This window comes from Chinchilla lanigera, unplaced genomic scaffold, assembly GCF_000276665.1.
Source record: "Chinchilla lanigera isolate Chin_1 unplaced genomic scaffold, ChiLan1.0 scaffold00035, whole genome shotgun sequence".
NCBI classification, from domain to species: domain Eukaryota; kingdom Metazoa; phylum Chordata; class Mammalia; order Rodentia; family Chinchillidae; genus Chinchilla; species Chinchilla lanigera.
The window spans coordinates 21,927,475-21,943,102 of record NW_004955436.1 but is presented as its reverse complement, the minus strand read 5'-3'; the positions used below and the strand labels follow the sequence as shown (position 1 = coordinate 21,943,102).

Below are 15,628 nucleotides of genomic sequence, written 5' to 3'. Positions count from 1 at the left end.
AGAAAGAAAAGAAAAGAAAAGAAATCCAAAAGGTATTCATGAAGACATTCACCAGCTTTTGGGAACACCAAATTTGGAGCAAGACAGCACAAGGTCAGAAATTCAGCTGCGCCATTCGCTGGCTGTGCATCCTCTCCAAGTTACTTCATCTCGAGAAGGGAACTACTGGTCCTATTGTATTAGTCTCTTTCCCATCACTGGCATGGAATACCTGACCTTCACAATCTAGAGGAAGACAGGTTTGCTGTGGCTGACATTGTAGTACACAGTCAGCTGGCTCCAAGGCAGAGATGGCAGGGTGGAGGGCAGGGCAGAGGAAAGCTGCTCAACCCGGGGCAGCCAGGAAGCAGAGAGAGAAGTGAAGATTTGGGAGGGAGATCCGTGCATCCTCAGTGACCAACCTCTTCCAACCAGCCCCACCTCCAACTAGCACAAGTAGCCATGAACTCATGAATGGATCCGCCCCTTGATGAGCACCTCCATGTCCAGTCCTCTTCCACATGAGACTCTTAACCATGAGACTTTGGGAGGGATGTTCCGGACCTAAACCATGAAACCTATCTTGCCAAACTATTGAGAGACTTCTCGAAATTGTGCACGTTACCCATTAAAAGGCAGCTACTGGCAATACAACACATGGAAAAGGAGTCATCATGATAACGAGGCTATTCCTTCCTTTCTGTTATGTGCTTAAATTACAAAGTTATTTTCCACTCTGTTATGGTTTATGTCTAAATGTCCCCCCAAGCCCAAATAAGGTCATAGGGTTTTTTTTGTGTTTTTTTTGTTTTGTTTTGTTTTTGTTTTGTTTTTTTAAGAAGTGGCTGAATCTAGAGTGTGTGATGCTGGGATTAAGGGTGTGTGATTACTAAATTAGTCCATTGATTGGTTTGGCACTGCCCTAATCCTGGTAGTCTGGATAAGATAAAAGAGGCAGAAATATACCGTAAAGCTCCTCTGTTGTTGCTTTAGCTGTCTTCCACCACCATGAACTGTTGCCCCTCTGCTGTGGGGTCTCCTTGCCTTGGAGCCAGTTGATTATGGACTGAAACTTCTACAAACTGCACACTAGATAAACTTTTCCTATCTTAACTTTGGGTGTTGGGTATTTTGTCTCAGCAATGAGAGAAAACTAACTAAAACACACTCCAAAAAATGCCTAGAACTGTGTGAGATTATAGCCTCTATTGCAACATAGTCATGTGATTTTGAACAAAAATAAATTTATTTGGACTGTGATTATGTATTTTATGGCTATGAAATCTCATATTTGGAAATGAAACTACACATCATCTTTAGTATCCAAAGACTAATTCTACTTTATAACATTTTCATCCACTGATTTACAAAATGTCCTTTCTGTAGTTATGTTCCAGACAGGAGGTGTGGGGAAGAGGGCTATCCTATCCATATTCCAGCATGAGATAGACAAGCCAAAGGGGAAGCTTATCGGGTTTCAGGAGAGAAGGAGAGGGACTTGCCACTGTCCCAGGCTTCCCAAGGAGGCAAGAGTATCTGGGAAGTGCAGACTGGAGAAAGGAAAAGGGAGTAGGCTGGGACAAATCTTTCACACAAGGGGTAGTGCGTATGGAAGCCTGGAGACTCAGAAGAACCTATTTATGCCTGAAAGGTGCTCATTTAGATTTGAATCCATCTGCATAATATTCTTCCAAGACAATTAGGAACTTCCTTGCTGAGGAATTTTCCTACTACCTACTATATGCGACAGTGTGCAGAAGGGACATGTGAATGCAGAATAGATAATGTAAGAGGATATAATGATGAGTATGTCTCTGGGGTTTTATGATAAGAGAAAACTTGTTCCTAAGCCCACATTAATGAGGCATTAAATTGCTTCAAGACAGGAGGCAGAGAGCTTGAGAATTCCCACCCGTAGTTATTAGCTTTGGGCTGACAAAAAGGGAAAAGATAAGAATATTATAGCAATGTCAGGTGCAGTGGTGCCTGTAATCCCAGCTGTCTGGATGGCTGAGGCAGGAGGATTGCAAGTATGAGGCCAGCCTAAGCAATTTAGTGAGATCCTGCCTCAAACTAAAAAATAAAAAAGGTTAGGGATATAGCTCAGTGGTACCACGTGTTTAGCATGTGCTAGGTTTGGTGTCTAATGCCCCCCAAAAAATTTATAGCAACTTCAATTGGCCTGCACATACATGTATTGCTTTTGTCACCACCCCTGTATTTAAATGACAAGGTGATTGAAATCTTGTAATAATATTAGCACTGCAAGAGTTTGTTTGTTTGTTTGTTTGTTGTTTTTGAAGTGTGAGGGATTGAACAGGGTCTCACCAAGTTTCTCAGGCAGGAATCAAACTTGCTATATTCTTGCCCCAGCCTCCCCAAATGCTGGGATAATAGGCATGTGCCACTGCTCTCCACTTATCCCTACAATGTTAATAATTATTATTTTAGTTAAGTCAGAATGTTTTTAATTTAACCACAAATATGTTTGTCAAAAACAGATAAAAATTCATCCTTCTTAGACTCATTTTACCAGATACTAACATAGAATTCCAAGTCAAGATAATAACAATAATATACCTTTACTGGCATAGAAACTTAACATTTCAGTGGTATGGAACAAATTATTCAAAAAGAGACCCATGAAACTCTTTTTGTGATACATGGTTCAGGTGCCCCAACAAATCAACAGGCCTTGCGCAGCAGGCAGCGGAGGGAAAACTGGTGTAGTATATACACGACAAGAGCATGCATCACACAAACGTGACAGGTTTTAGACTGGGACAAGCCAATTGGCATATTTATAACTTTAGCAGCTAAACAGCCTTAGTCCATTTTGTTATGCCCTAACAGAGTACTACTGACTACGAATGTTACAATGCACAGAACTCTTTCTGACTCAGTTCTGGAGCCTGGCAAGTTCAAGATTAAGGGGCCACCTTCGAGAGGGGCCTTCATGATGTATCATGAATGATGAAAGGCATCACATGGCAAGAAAGTGAGAGAGAGAGAGCAGGGAGAGAGACTGAACTCATCCTTTTATAAGGAACCCTCTCCTGCCCCGTCACCTGTTAGGGATTGAGTTTCTGACACTCGAAGTTTGGTGAGCATGTTCCAACCATAGCATAAGCTATACAAGGAGTTCAAGAAAAGCAAATAGAAAAAAATACTAAAAGATCCTGGCTGTATACTATAGAGAAATTAGGGGTCAGACACAAGAAAGCCAAAAAAAAAAAAAAAAAAAAAAAGTGCTACACCAGGTTGCTAAACAGAAGTGGAGTTCCATCACCAGGAAAGTGGTTAATGAGATGTGAGAGACACACAGTGTGGCATATTCTGAACACGCTAAAAGTTGAGAATAAGATTGACAAACAGCAAAGTGGATGGATCTTAAAGCATAATACTGTGTGGAGTATTCTCCAGTATATGGGTTGTATATAACACAGCTCATACATGGTAAAAATAGGTAAAATGAGCTAAAAATAGGTACACAACACAACGTTGCTTATTTTATGAGGATCCCTGTACTCCTTACCTAATCGAGAATATACAAAACACATTTGCAGCCATCAGTGGGAGAGGAGAATGGAGTTAGACAGAGGCTTTGTCTGAGATGCTGATGACAGTGAGACAAATGCAGAAGACTCTACTTGTTTCAGTCTTCTTCGGGAGACTCTCCTCCATGGGTCTCTTTCATCAGGATGTGTCTTGTGACCAGAGGAACAGGCAAGTCTTGCTCTGACTGTCCACTCGGGGCTGTTCTCACAGACTGCATAGTTTTTCTGTCTGGAACACAGGCAGGTTTCTTACCTCTTGGGATAATAAAGATAATACCTCACTCTAAAACCCAAGTCATGCAGACGGCTGCGATCCTGTTATGAAAGGGCAAGGGTTTCTGAGCTCAAGATTCCGACCCTCTAACTCCATTCGGTACCTGTGCAACAGCCACCTCTGCATTCTCATGGGAATTAAGCACTACAGGCGAGGGAGGACTAACGTGAACATAAAGTTCATGACACTTTCTGTGCTGTGAGAAATAAAGCCCAGGTGTGTCCCATCTTCTGCCAGCATCCGTGAAACTGATAGTCTATGTTAGGAGCTTGCAAATAAGGCAAACATCTTAAACTTTATATTTCTAACAACTTGTAAGATGATGTTGATGCACCTGTTCCAGGGAGCATATTGGATAACAATTCATGGAGATCATACCAGCTGTGCAACCCCGAGAAAGCTACTTAACTTTCTGTGCCTCAGTACACTCATCTGCAAAATGGAAATAATAATGTCAGCTTCATAGGCTCACAGTGAGAATTAAATGTGTTAATATAGGCAAACTAGTTAAAACTCTAATACTTATTAAAGACTATGTATCTGCCATAATTATTAATATAAATATTTTCCTCCAGTTGATGCAAGCTGGTAAAACATGAACAGCTTTGATCATCATGCCCCTGTCACCTAGGAAGGCATGCTCAAGATCTCTGCTGCCTTGGAAAGTTACACTTGTGAACATTTTTTGTTCTGGAACTCACTTCTGTGTTGCTCATTTTTTTTCTGTAGATAACAAGCTGGAAGTGAAGAGATTAAAAGATGGTAGCAGACTTCCTAGAGACCAAAATGTGTTGGGAGTGCAGACAGATTGTGTGTACGAGGACATAGCAAGCAGGCTGAAGGGATAGCAAGTCCACATTCCCTGTAAGCAATAAGGCAGCCTGGGAGTGGGCAAAGAGTGAGGTGTTCACTGGGAATGAAGAACAAATTGAGAATGGAAGCAGAGATGGAGAAGAAGACAGCAAAAAAGATGGTGAGGTCATTGAGGTGCAGGAGAGAGGAGCAGAGTAAGAAAGGAAAATGGGAGGGGGATGAAAGAGGAGAAAGAGAACTTATCCATGGGTCTTTCACATCCCAGAAGCAGGAAAACATATTTTTTCCCTAAGTCATGTCTAAATGACCAAAAGCCAAGATGGTAAGAAACAAACTAATAAAAGTAACTCTTGATGTCACACTACCAGCAGAGATGCTTTGCGTTTTTAGGAGGTGGGCACCATGTTTCTTGTTTGAACTGCCTCACTTAATAAAACCATTTCAAATCTGCCCTGCAAATTCCTCCCCGCCATCCCTCACTTCTGATGTCTGGCTTTCAAGCCTAGGTGTACAGACATGGAATATTTCACTGAACCTAACTGCAGCATCAACACATTGTAGAGGATCGTTTTACCCCATCAGAGCCATATCATAGATTTAGATGAACAACCTTCATATATGATTTCCAAATAACGCAACTGTAGAAAAAGGAAAAAATCTGTAGTGGCCAAGCACAAGATTGCAAAAAAAGTGTCTCACTGCTCACTTGTCTCTTAGCTGAGGTCTAGTGTCTACACAGTGAGAATTCAGGGGATCACGATGTGGAAGAGTGGTACTGTTTCCTCCCTTCTGCTGTGGCCCCTCCAGTACTGTATCTATTGCTCCAAAGACAAGTCAGCATTCCACTGACAGGTAAGTAAAATAATTGTTTCCCCAAAAAATTGTCTTTTCATTTTGAAAACATTCCAAAACATTTTTAGTTGTTGGTGCTGTCCCTCAATTTCTTTATACTTCCCTGTACCAAGATCTAGTATTTACTGTGGAACATATGGATTTTTTTTTGTATTTTCCACTTAAATCCCTGCTTATATCAGTAACAGCGAAGGTTATTCATTATAAGTCAATACACTCTCTAGCCATGAAGAGATCAAAGGTCTCAATTAAGAGCCTGGCAAACACTTCATAGATTAAGAGAGCTCCCAAGAACCAAGTACCTAAGGGCACATTTTAAAAAAACAAAAACAAAAACAAAAAATCCCAAAACTTCTATCAATCTACCTCCTCAGGTTTAGTCAGTAGAATTTCTAAACTGTACATTAGTCAATCTTGGGGCCTAATTTACTGATGATATCATTTAGTAATGGGAAACAAATTGATTTCCCTGTTTCTAATTCAGACTATTTAGCAAATGAGGACTGCCTTCTAATGGTACGTGTTTGTTGCCAGCACTGTAGTGAAGTCAGGATCTTGAAAATACCATTTCCTAGGCATGCAACCATGGCTTTTGCCATCAAAAGGGACAATACTAGCTGGTTTACAGAGGTCACAAGGTCCCTCCCTCTGCGTGGATTCCATTTCTCCTAATGGTTGAGGTGAACAGCTATCAGTACATAGAACCAGAAACAAAATTCACCACTGAGGAAGAGGGTCAGCCAGCTGAGTTTGAATCTCCCCTTCAGCCACTAGATTTTTATACTTTGCCCATGAGAGAAAAGTGTGTCTGTCACCATTTCATAGGAAGCACAGTTATAGGTCCAATGTCATTTGTTACTTTTTGAGGTAGCCTCCTTCAGTATATCCTCAAGGTTGGCTTTAATCAACACGTGACGGTTGAGGATCACTCCTCAGAAGTGATCATGTAGCTTGACAGATTGTCTGCTATTATCTTACTTAGGCAAAGAATAAATTTCATATCCACATATTGATCATTTGTATAATACTCAAATCCATAGATGCTGAATTTCAACTTTTTGCAGTGTTACAAAAATAGGCCCCAAAGACCAAATGTACATTAAATCAAAACCAGTATTTTGTTACTGCAGAATATATTTATGGGTGTCTATTGATTTCCTTAAAGGACTATCTTAAAAATTGAATTTTTCCAACTGATAGTCTCTGATGTCAACTGGATGATTGCTTAGATTTGCCTGGGCTCAAATGGAGTTTTTTAAATTTTAAATTTAGAAATATATTTAATTGTATCATATGCTTACTACCCAACAAATTCCAAAAAACACAGAAACAAACAACCCAAACCTGCCTCCTGTTTTAATTCTCCACTTTTGTTTTTTTCTCCACTGTGACATTCAAAATCTGTCTCCTTAGATTTAAACCACGGATAAATGACTGAGAAAAGTGCTCAAACTGAAAATGCATTAAATGATGAAACAAAGTATCTTTAGTACCAAACAAGATCGGAGTAGAGGATAATAATCAAAATCTCAAACGAAAGAGAAGGAAGGGGACAGAGAAGTCAAACAAGTTCTCTTTTAACGTTTGTGGAACAAATGCCAGCCTCAGGCTTTAAAGATTACTGGAGACCCCAAAGGAGAAACTCCGTGCCTCTCCTGTGAGGGGTCAGCCAAGACCCAGCCATTGTAGGCTGAAACTTTGAGTTCTAGGTGGGATTATTTGTCAGGGATTTTGTTTTGTCTGGGCTTTCAATGGCCCAGCCCCAGCTGTACATTTGGGGACAGACCAGAGCCTCAATCCACAGAGAGTGTGCAGCGGCCCATTCGGAAGCCTCCCTCACCCCGCAGAGCTGGAGTAATTAACAGACCATTAAGTCACTTCTGCTTTATTGAGGGGGGATACCATGCAGGTCACTGCTTTGAAAACCTTTGTTCTTGAAGGAAATTACAGAATTGTTTTCTGTTTAGAACACAGCCTTGGTGAACTCCGGAGTCCAGAGGCAAGTTTTTGTAGCTCAGGGAACTACGGAGAAAAAGAGGGTAGTGACACTCACCCCATTAAAAAAAGATTTCCTCCAATCTCCTCCTTTCTTTTATTTTTGTTTGGAAAAAAAAAAAAACAGTTAAAAGAAAAACGATTTGCTCATTTGGTGATGACTAATGGGGACATGAAATACAGAGACGCCCGGACTGAAGTTAATCTCAGTGTCAATAAATCTCTAAACAACTGCCACGAAACTAAGTATAGCCACCATTGCTTCTGTTTATTTCCATATTAATCAAGGCATCTGCTCCTGTCCGCTCTGTCTAGCAGACGGAATGGGCAGTATGTTTTCTAGCATCTGAAAAAGCCGTAAACGTGGCTCTTGTAGCTTGCGTTTGGTGCTGTGGTGGAGTTTTTACCATCAAGAGAACCCGGGCGCCCCCGGGTCACTAGAAGCGGGCTTATTTCCCACGCATTTAGATGTCTTACTTTTGCTGTTTCACCGTCCCCCACCCCGCAACGTGCTCCTGCGGAAGCCCAGGGAGGAAGCGGACACCCCAAAGCAGGCAGCTGGTGCACTACAGCGGTCTAGGTTTACGCGTGGGTCCCAAAGATGGTGTGAACAATTCCTTGTCCCGTCCTGAAGAAGGGAGAGGGCCGACCGATCAGGAGGAGAAAGCAGTCTCCCGGAAATGTGCCCGTTCCAACCTCTATTTCCTCCCGTGACATCCCGGGTCCAGCTTTGGGCAGAAGCAAGTTCCCGGGGCTGCAGGGCGCAGACCCCGCCCCCCACCCCGTTCTGGAGTTTTCCCGGCCAAGCGAGGTGATGGGTGTTCTCAGACCGCTGCTCCTGCAGAAGTCAGGGCGGAACGGAACCCTCAAACTCCGGGGAGCAGCTCTCCTAAGCCGCCTGCAGACCCTGGAAAGCGCCCTCCTCCCTGACCCTGACCCCCGGGGCAGCGAGCAACCCGAGCACTCACTATCCGCCCAACGCCGGGCCCCTGCCAGGACTTGAACCCCCAGACCTGCACACCCTCCCCTCCGCGCGCCCCGGCCTTGACCCCAGCGGGCCCAGGTCCCCGGCTGCCCTAAACTCTGGCCCGCGCCTGGCTGCGGGCGCAGGAGTCTGCGCGGGGGCGCTGGGCGCAGGCGGCGGCGGAGGCTCGTCGGGTCCGGTGGGTCCGCGGCGCTGCGCGGCGCGCTCCTCCTCCGGGTCCCACTCGGGTCGGGCCGGGCCGGGCCCGACCTCCGGAGCCAAGCGCACAAACCGTGCGGAGTCGGCCCGGCCGAGCGCGGGTTCCTCGTAGTCCTCGCTGCTTTTCTCCCTCCCCGCTTTCTTTGACGCTGAGCATCGAGGCCCCCGCGGCGCCGCTCGGCCGGGGTGAGCCTCGCCCCTCCGATTCCTTCTCGCCCGGGGCCGTGCGGGGCGGCGAGGAGTCCGGGACGGGCGGGGAGACAGAGCTCAGCCCGGGAAGGTGCCCGCCGGCCCCCGCGGGTGGCGGGCGCAGGGCGCGGGTGGCGTGAAGCGGGGCAGCGGGCCGGGGAGCGCAGACCGCGCCTGTTCCCTGCTGCTCCGCTCGGCTCGGGCCGCGCTGCCCTCCCGGCTCCCCGCAGCCGCAAGGTCCGGGGAAAAGTTTCACGGAAAACCCACACTCGGCTACCAGGAGCCTGCGAGCTTTGAGTCCTCTGCAGTCGCTGACAAGGGCACCGAGTACCCGGGCTCAGACTGCCGAGACCCGCGTTCTTCCAAGGGTTAGAGAGGCAGGCGCGTCTCCCTCGACCACACTCCCCTCCTTGTTTAGATCTTTCCGAGGACATTTCCAGGCCCTTTTTGCCGGTTCTCCTCTTGCCTCCTTGCTAAGTCTGGCCCCTAGTCGTCTGCGGGAGTGGGGACGGGCTGCCGTGGGGTCCTCGGGCCTAGGGGCGCTGGCCTCTGGGGAGGATGCCTTTTGACAAGGGCAAGGCCCCCCAAGGGGCGAGACCGGAGTCTGCGGGGCAGCTGCGGCCGCGGGAGGAGAGAAGAGCCCTACATCTAGCAGGTTTACACCTCCAGGCCTGAGCTAAGCGCTTCGGGGAGCCCCCGCTCTCCCAGAGGAAAGGGGCTTTTGCAATTTCTGCTGGGACATCAATGCAAGGGACAAAACTTTGTTTGCTCCACCCAGCAGCTTCATAAAAAGAAGCCCGATAGGAAATTAGGCTTCCTGCTATGGGAACTGGGAAATAAACCTTTGGCTTTGTAAACTCAGGCCACTTCTCCCTGTCCTTTTGGGGGTACATAAACCCAAGGTCCCCCAAAACCTGGGGCAAAGGGAGGGCAACCCCAGGAGCCAAGATTTGGTGGGCACAGCCAAGGCTGGCCTCACTTTCCCTTCTCAAGAGTGACTTTCTTTGCCCTGAAAGTTCAGTCACAGGCCCAGGAATGCAAGGAGAGATTTGTTCCTAGCATGGGCTTCTGGAGGTAGCTCCACTCAGGAGGCAGCGCCATCCTTTCAAGTGTAAAGCATCCTTTACTCTGGAGTGAAGGGAACCTCTTCCCATTTCTAGATTGAATTTAACACTACTTCAAACTTGAGAACTTTTCAGACAGTAGTCAATTTAAAATGAGCAAATGGTGGCCAAGAACAGTTTTCACCCTGGTGGCCAAGCAGTCTTGTGTCTCGCATTGCTAATTTGAGAATTAAACCAGAAAGGCAATGAAAGTCAGAATCCTCCTACAAACCCACATCCCCACGGGGCTGCCCCTGCCGCTCACCGCAAAGACCCTCCCCAAGAGGCAGGACTGATTCTTTGCTTCCCAATAAATCCAGAGACTGCAGAAAATCTTATTCCCCTCTCTGATTTCTGCCCTGTTTTTAAGGAAATCTTCTCTCCTAAACTCCAGGAAAAAGGAAACTGAGAAAAGAGCTTCGGGATTTGGGGGCATCATCCTAATGTTGGGAGCAGTGCCATTTTCAGTCCCGTTCCGTGACTTGGAGGAGAGCAATATGGGCTTTTGGTTCCTTTCAGCCCAATCCCCTGGGACAGTGGACTTTGCAAGTGTTTAAACTGACTACTGTAGGCTACTCACGGAATTCTTATTCCAGCAGCAGGAACAGCAAAAGCCAGCAGTGCCCTGGTGTGGAGTGGGGCCCCAGGCTCAGCCCAGCAGCCCACCCCTGGGCCAGTTGTAAGGACCAGGCAGCTGGAAACAGGACTCTAAAGAAGCAAGCAGTTGAAGAGAAAGTCGTTTTCCTGATTGATGAAACTTTCCCTCCCCTCCCCTCTCTAAATAATAAACTCGGGGCAAGGCTGGAAGGTTGCCTTGTGTTGGTTTCAAATAAATCCTCAACAGGCTCTTTCCTCACTCAGAGAAATGAATCACACTTGGGAAACAGACGATTATTCCCCCATTTATCTGCCCCAAACCAGCACCCTCTGCCAAAGACCCTCACTTTGGTTCTTCTCCCTGGCTGAGGGCCTCGTGATACTGGGAAAGTAAAAAGGTGTAGAGGAGAGTGAGTCAGATAGAAGGGGACTTACAGAGGTGCTCCCCAGAGAAGGGCAGAACGGGGCTGGCAAGGGGACTCCGAAGGGCAGGGCAAAGCCACCCTTAAACGCACCCTCTTGGCTGGATCCTGGAAAGAGATCATGGGTCTCAACCAATTGTGAGATGATACTGCGGCTAATTCAGGGGCAGACTCTAGAGCGGTATATTTCCATCACAGTCCCATTTCCTCCCTAGGAAATAGCCACGTGTGCTGTTAGAGGTATCATTTCAGATTGATTTCCTGTCCTTTTAAAACAAATCATCAAAACCTACTGCTAGATTACTCTTGTGGGTACAAACTATTCGAAAGTGTTACTGGGATGGGGGACGTGGGAGGAGAGAAAAGTAATTGATTAAAGTGACCCCTGTTTGAGCCTCATTTAAACCCAAGATGCCCCATGTATTTGACTAATCAGAACAGCAATCTTCTAAGGGGAGAAGAAAGGAGCATTCTAGCTATAAATCTTGGGGCTGCTGAGACTTGGGCAGTCCTTTGCCTCCCCGGAGCTCACCTTACAAAGCAGAGAGGCTTCTCTTTCTCTGCAGGCAGCTGCCAAGGGGCAGGCAGGCAGCAGTACGGGCGCATGATTATTCCATAGGACTTGCTCTTTGTTGACTTCTTCAACGCATACTGGATTTTAACATGGGAGGGAAAGACCCGCCAGGTGGATTTAAAAGTAAAATAATTGAACTTACTGCTTTCTTCCTGTTGGTTGCCACACTGCCAGTGCAGTCATCACTGCCTCCCGAGCTTCCCGCCACTTTCTGTTTCCAGATTACTGTTTTGATCTCAACTGCTGAGTTTATGAGCATCAGATTACTGCAGAGAAATAAGGAGCTGAAACAGTGCAAGACTGAGTATGGATCCTGCTCCATTTGAAGGACATCTAGTTGCAATGACTAACACCAATTTATCCAGCCTTTTTGTTTTTAAAATCCAGAGAAAAATCTCCATATCCTCCTCCCCCGACCCAAATCTCTCATTCACACCCAGACACGCCTCACAAAGGGGTCCGCAATTTTCCTATTCCACTACCTTCACTGTCTTAAGAGTTTAAGGCAAAGACAAAACCAGGATTTAAAGGTTCTTTTTTATTTGAAATCTCATCCAGAAACACTGGTTATTAATAAATATATCATAGTTATCAAGAATATATAAAAAATAAAGACAGGTATTGTCTTTGAGGCCCTAACAAAATATTTCAAGCAAATGTTCAGGAAAATAAAAACAGCCCTCCTCCCCAAACTACAGTGAGTTTTCAAAGCTGATAACAGAGAGAGCCAGGAACCCCACATGCAGAATAACTGAGCAAGGGGGATAGGGCAAGGTACCGGCTGGAGCCCAAGCTTTTGTAATCGCAGCCCCCAGAAGAGCCAGGAAGGTGTGGAGTGAAGTTTGCAGGGTGTGGGGGAGGGGAAGAAGCGAGTGTGCGTGTGGGTCGTTGCACTCTGCCCCCTGTTCATTTCAGACAACCACAGATATACATGGAGTACTTCAGAGAATTCACTAATAAATCCTTGTTACAAGGAAAATGGCACCGAGGCCTGCACAACATGGTTAGACAAGATTCATTTAGAGCCTGCATGCATCCTTTTGACCTACGCTGCGTGGAAAGGAAAACCGAGAGGAGGTGGTCATGCCCTGGATCGGAGTTGAGATTCAAAACTTGAGTCTTGAGATTTATATTCCCCCTCCCTCTCTCTCTCTGTCTCTCTCCACTGTCTCTAGAAAAAGTATGGCAAGGACAGAGAGAATCATAATTGCATCCATCTCAAGGAAATATTTACATTTGTTTTGCACAAAAGGAATGGCCACTTTTTTTCCGAGGTGAGAACACAGAGCCAGAGAAAGCCGACTCAGAAAGTTCCTCTCCAAGTTTTTAACTACACCGATCCCATCTTTACACAAGAAATGCGGTTTCTGACAAGAGCGTACGGCAGGGAGAAGTACTGGCGCGGCACGGGGAAAAGCAGCATGCATGCAAAACGCGACGTCTGGTCCGAGTCCCCTTCGCTACCGCCTAGAAACTGCGGTTTGGTTTTGGTCCTTTCCCCCGACCCGGGGGTGCTGCGGGAGCTGAGATCGCTGGGCGGTGTGGAAGGCCACGGACCCCGCGCCCACAGCCCGACCGTCCAGCCTCTCTCGACCCGCCCGGCCCGGAGGCCCCTCCCGCCGCTCTGCCCTCTTCCTCCGCAGCCGAGGCGGCCGGCTGCTCACTTGAGCAAGTCCTTGGACTCGGCCGAGAGCCGGGCCATGTTGGCGGTGGAGAGGGCGGACAGGTGCGGCGGCGGCGGCATCTGGCAGATGGTGCACGGGCAGGGCAACCCGGCCCAGTGCTGGAAGCCGCCGCCCAGCTGCAGCGCGGACGGCGTGGAGGGCGCCTTGAGCAGCGAGTGGGGCGGCCGAATGGTGCCGATGGCGGGCAGGGAGGCGGCGGACAGCGGGGACGAGGCGTTGCCGGACGACAGCGCGCTGCCCAGGATGGGGTGCACGGGGTGCACCGCGTTGGCCGCGTGGGCCGGGTGGCCGGCAGAGTGTCCTACGGTCCCGCAGTGGAAGGCCGAGTGGTGGCCCCCGTAGATTTCGCCAACCAACCTCTTCATCTCCTCCAGGGAGCTGGTGAGCATGAGGATGTAGTTTCTGGCCAGCAGGAGAGTGGCGATCTTGGAAAGCTTGCGCACCGAGGGCCCGTGCGCGTACGGCATGACCTCGCGCAGCCCGTCCATGGCGAGGTTCAGGTCGTGCATCCGCTTGCGCTCGCGTCCGTTGATCTTCAGCCGTAGCTGCTGTAGGTCCTGCTCCGACAGCTGCTTCTTGATTTTGTACTTGCTGCTCTCTCCCGCGGCCTTGGCGCCGGCCCGCGAGAGGCTTTCCCCAGGCATCTTCTGCACCATGTCGCCCTGTGTGGACGAGACCGAGTTGAGACGGCTCTCTTGGTGGTGGTGGCGGTGGCGGTGGTGGTCCCTCAGGTACATCTCATCCATGTCCGGAGATGAGGCTCTGCTGGAGACAGAGCTCGAATCAGAATTCATTTTATTACAGGGGATGCGGCCCTACCGTGGGGGGAGGCTTTAGGCGGGAAATTAAAGAGAATCTTGAGTTAAAAAAAAAAAAAAATCCGCACTGCCCAGCAACCCACTTCTCTGTTGCGAGACGTGAGAAGAAAAGCCCAGGGAGGCACTGCCCCGCTCCGCCTCTGCCTTGCGCTCCCCCTCTCCGGTCAGGCTGCTTCCCGGACAGTAGTTCGTGCGTGCTTGAACTAACCTCACGCTGAAAAAGAGGGGCTTTTATAGAGCTGCGGCGCAGAAAACAGACAAAAGGAGCCCTCCTATCTATCCTGGGCTGGTTAGGATGACGTGCCATCTTTCAGGGCGGTGCGCTTTGCTGTCCCAGTTAGCAAGGATTCCTATTCATATTCATTGTGGGGCTGCCCTGGGACACCTCTGCTTGGAACCGCTAGGAGCCCCAAGGCACAAAACCCTCTGATTGACACACTCACCGCTGCGGCTCACGCCTTCCTGATTTTTTTTTTTAAACTTTCTTCCACCCCACCCCCTTCCCAATTTCCCTAACTAAATCTTAAACAGGAGGAACCAAAGGAGCGGAGAGAAGCAGGCCGGTCGCTCTGTGCAGGTTCCTGTGGGTTTGCAGAGGGGAAGGGAAACATTCTCTTCTTCCCTTTAGAGCGGCTCCCAACTTTAGGGAAATGTGTCCAAAAGGACCAGTCTGAAGCAGAGAGGTTCGGCTGCAGGGCCGGTGCAATCAGCCGGGCCTAGGGGAGGAGAAGGACTGCGTACCCCAGGTTGGCTGTCTGAAGTTTTTCTTCATTAACTCTCCTTTTTCTAAACAAGGACGTTCTGCTAACGTTGTTAATTTAGTTTATTGGCCCCTTCTGGTGCGGCTGCAAAGGCGTGTCCATATTTGGTGGTGGGCTTCCCCAGTCACTGTTATAGGGAGGGGTCTCTCATTTTGTCTTCTCTTTCGTTAAAGAAATAGATCGTTGAAAAACACTTAGTTTTGTACAGTTCACTAACTTCTGAGATCTGGAATGGAGGGGGAAACGCCAATGTTACAAGAAGAGCAACTCGGGAAGGGGATCAGGGACTGGAAAGATTCCCCAGAGCCGGGGAGAGTTTTGTGTTGGCTTGGGCTTCCCGGCCCCCAGCGCTCCTGGAGAATGCTGGGGCGGTCCCCCCGGAAGCCCGGGAGGGCCAGGTCAGGTCGCGGGGCTGAGAGCATCCGTGGCTGAGCACGAGCCGGCCGCGTGGGGAGGTCACCCGGCCGGGGCCGCCCCAGGCTGGCGGGCAGCGAAAAGCAGAGCTCTGGGTCGAACGCTAAGCTCCATTGATGTGTAGGCGCGCGGTGGACAGCGGAAGGAGCCGGGGAGCCCCTCGAGCGCGCTCGCGGGCACCGCAGTACAGAGCACAACGCTATCTGATAGAGGCCTGGAGTTCGCAGCGTTCTTTGCAAGTGCGGAGGTGGGCGCCGATTTTCCTTCCTCCTTGCTGTGTTTCTGTCCATCTAGACGCTAGCTGTGCAACCCGAAGGGCGGGAAGGCAGAAATCCCTTGAAGAAAGGCAGCAACAGCGGTGACCTCTAGAAAGACCTGCGCGCCGACGACAGGCTCCCTGCTTGGAGGACCA

General features: G+C 48.4%; 1 protein-coding gene across 1 annotated transcript; it reads right to left on the bottom strand.

Annotated features, from left to right (window-relative positions):
• Positions 1-13,198: 13,198 nt before the first annotated feature.
• Positions 13,199-14,017, bottom strand: Olig3 (oligodendrocyte transcription factor 3). The gene has a single exon (XM_013516599.1). The coding sequence runs from the start codon at positions 14,015-14,017 to the stop codon at positions 13,199-13,201; it is 819 nt and encodes a 272-aa protein (XP_013372053.1).
• Positions 14,018-15,628: the final 1,611 nt, after the last annotated feature.

Bases quoted from the DNA above. Each gene is read 5' to 3' on its own strand.
- Olig3 (XM_013516599.1), bottom strand. From the start codon at position 14,017: ATGAATTCTGATTCGAGCTCTGTCTCCAGCAGAGCCTCATCTCCGGAC.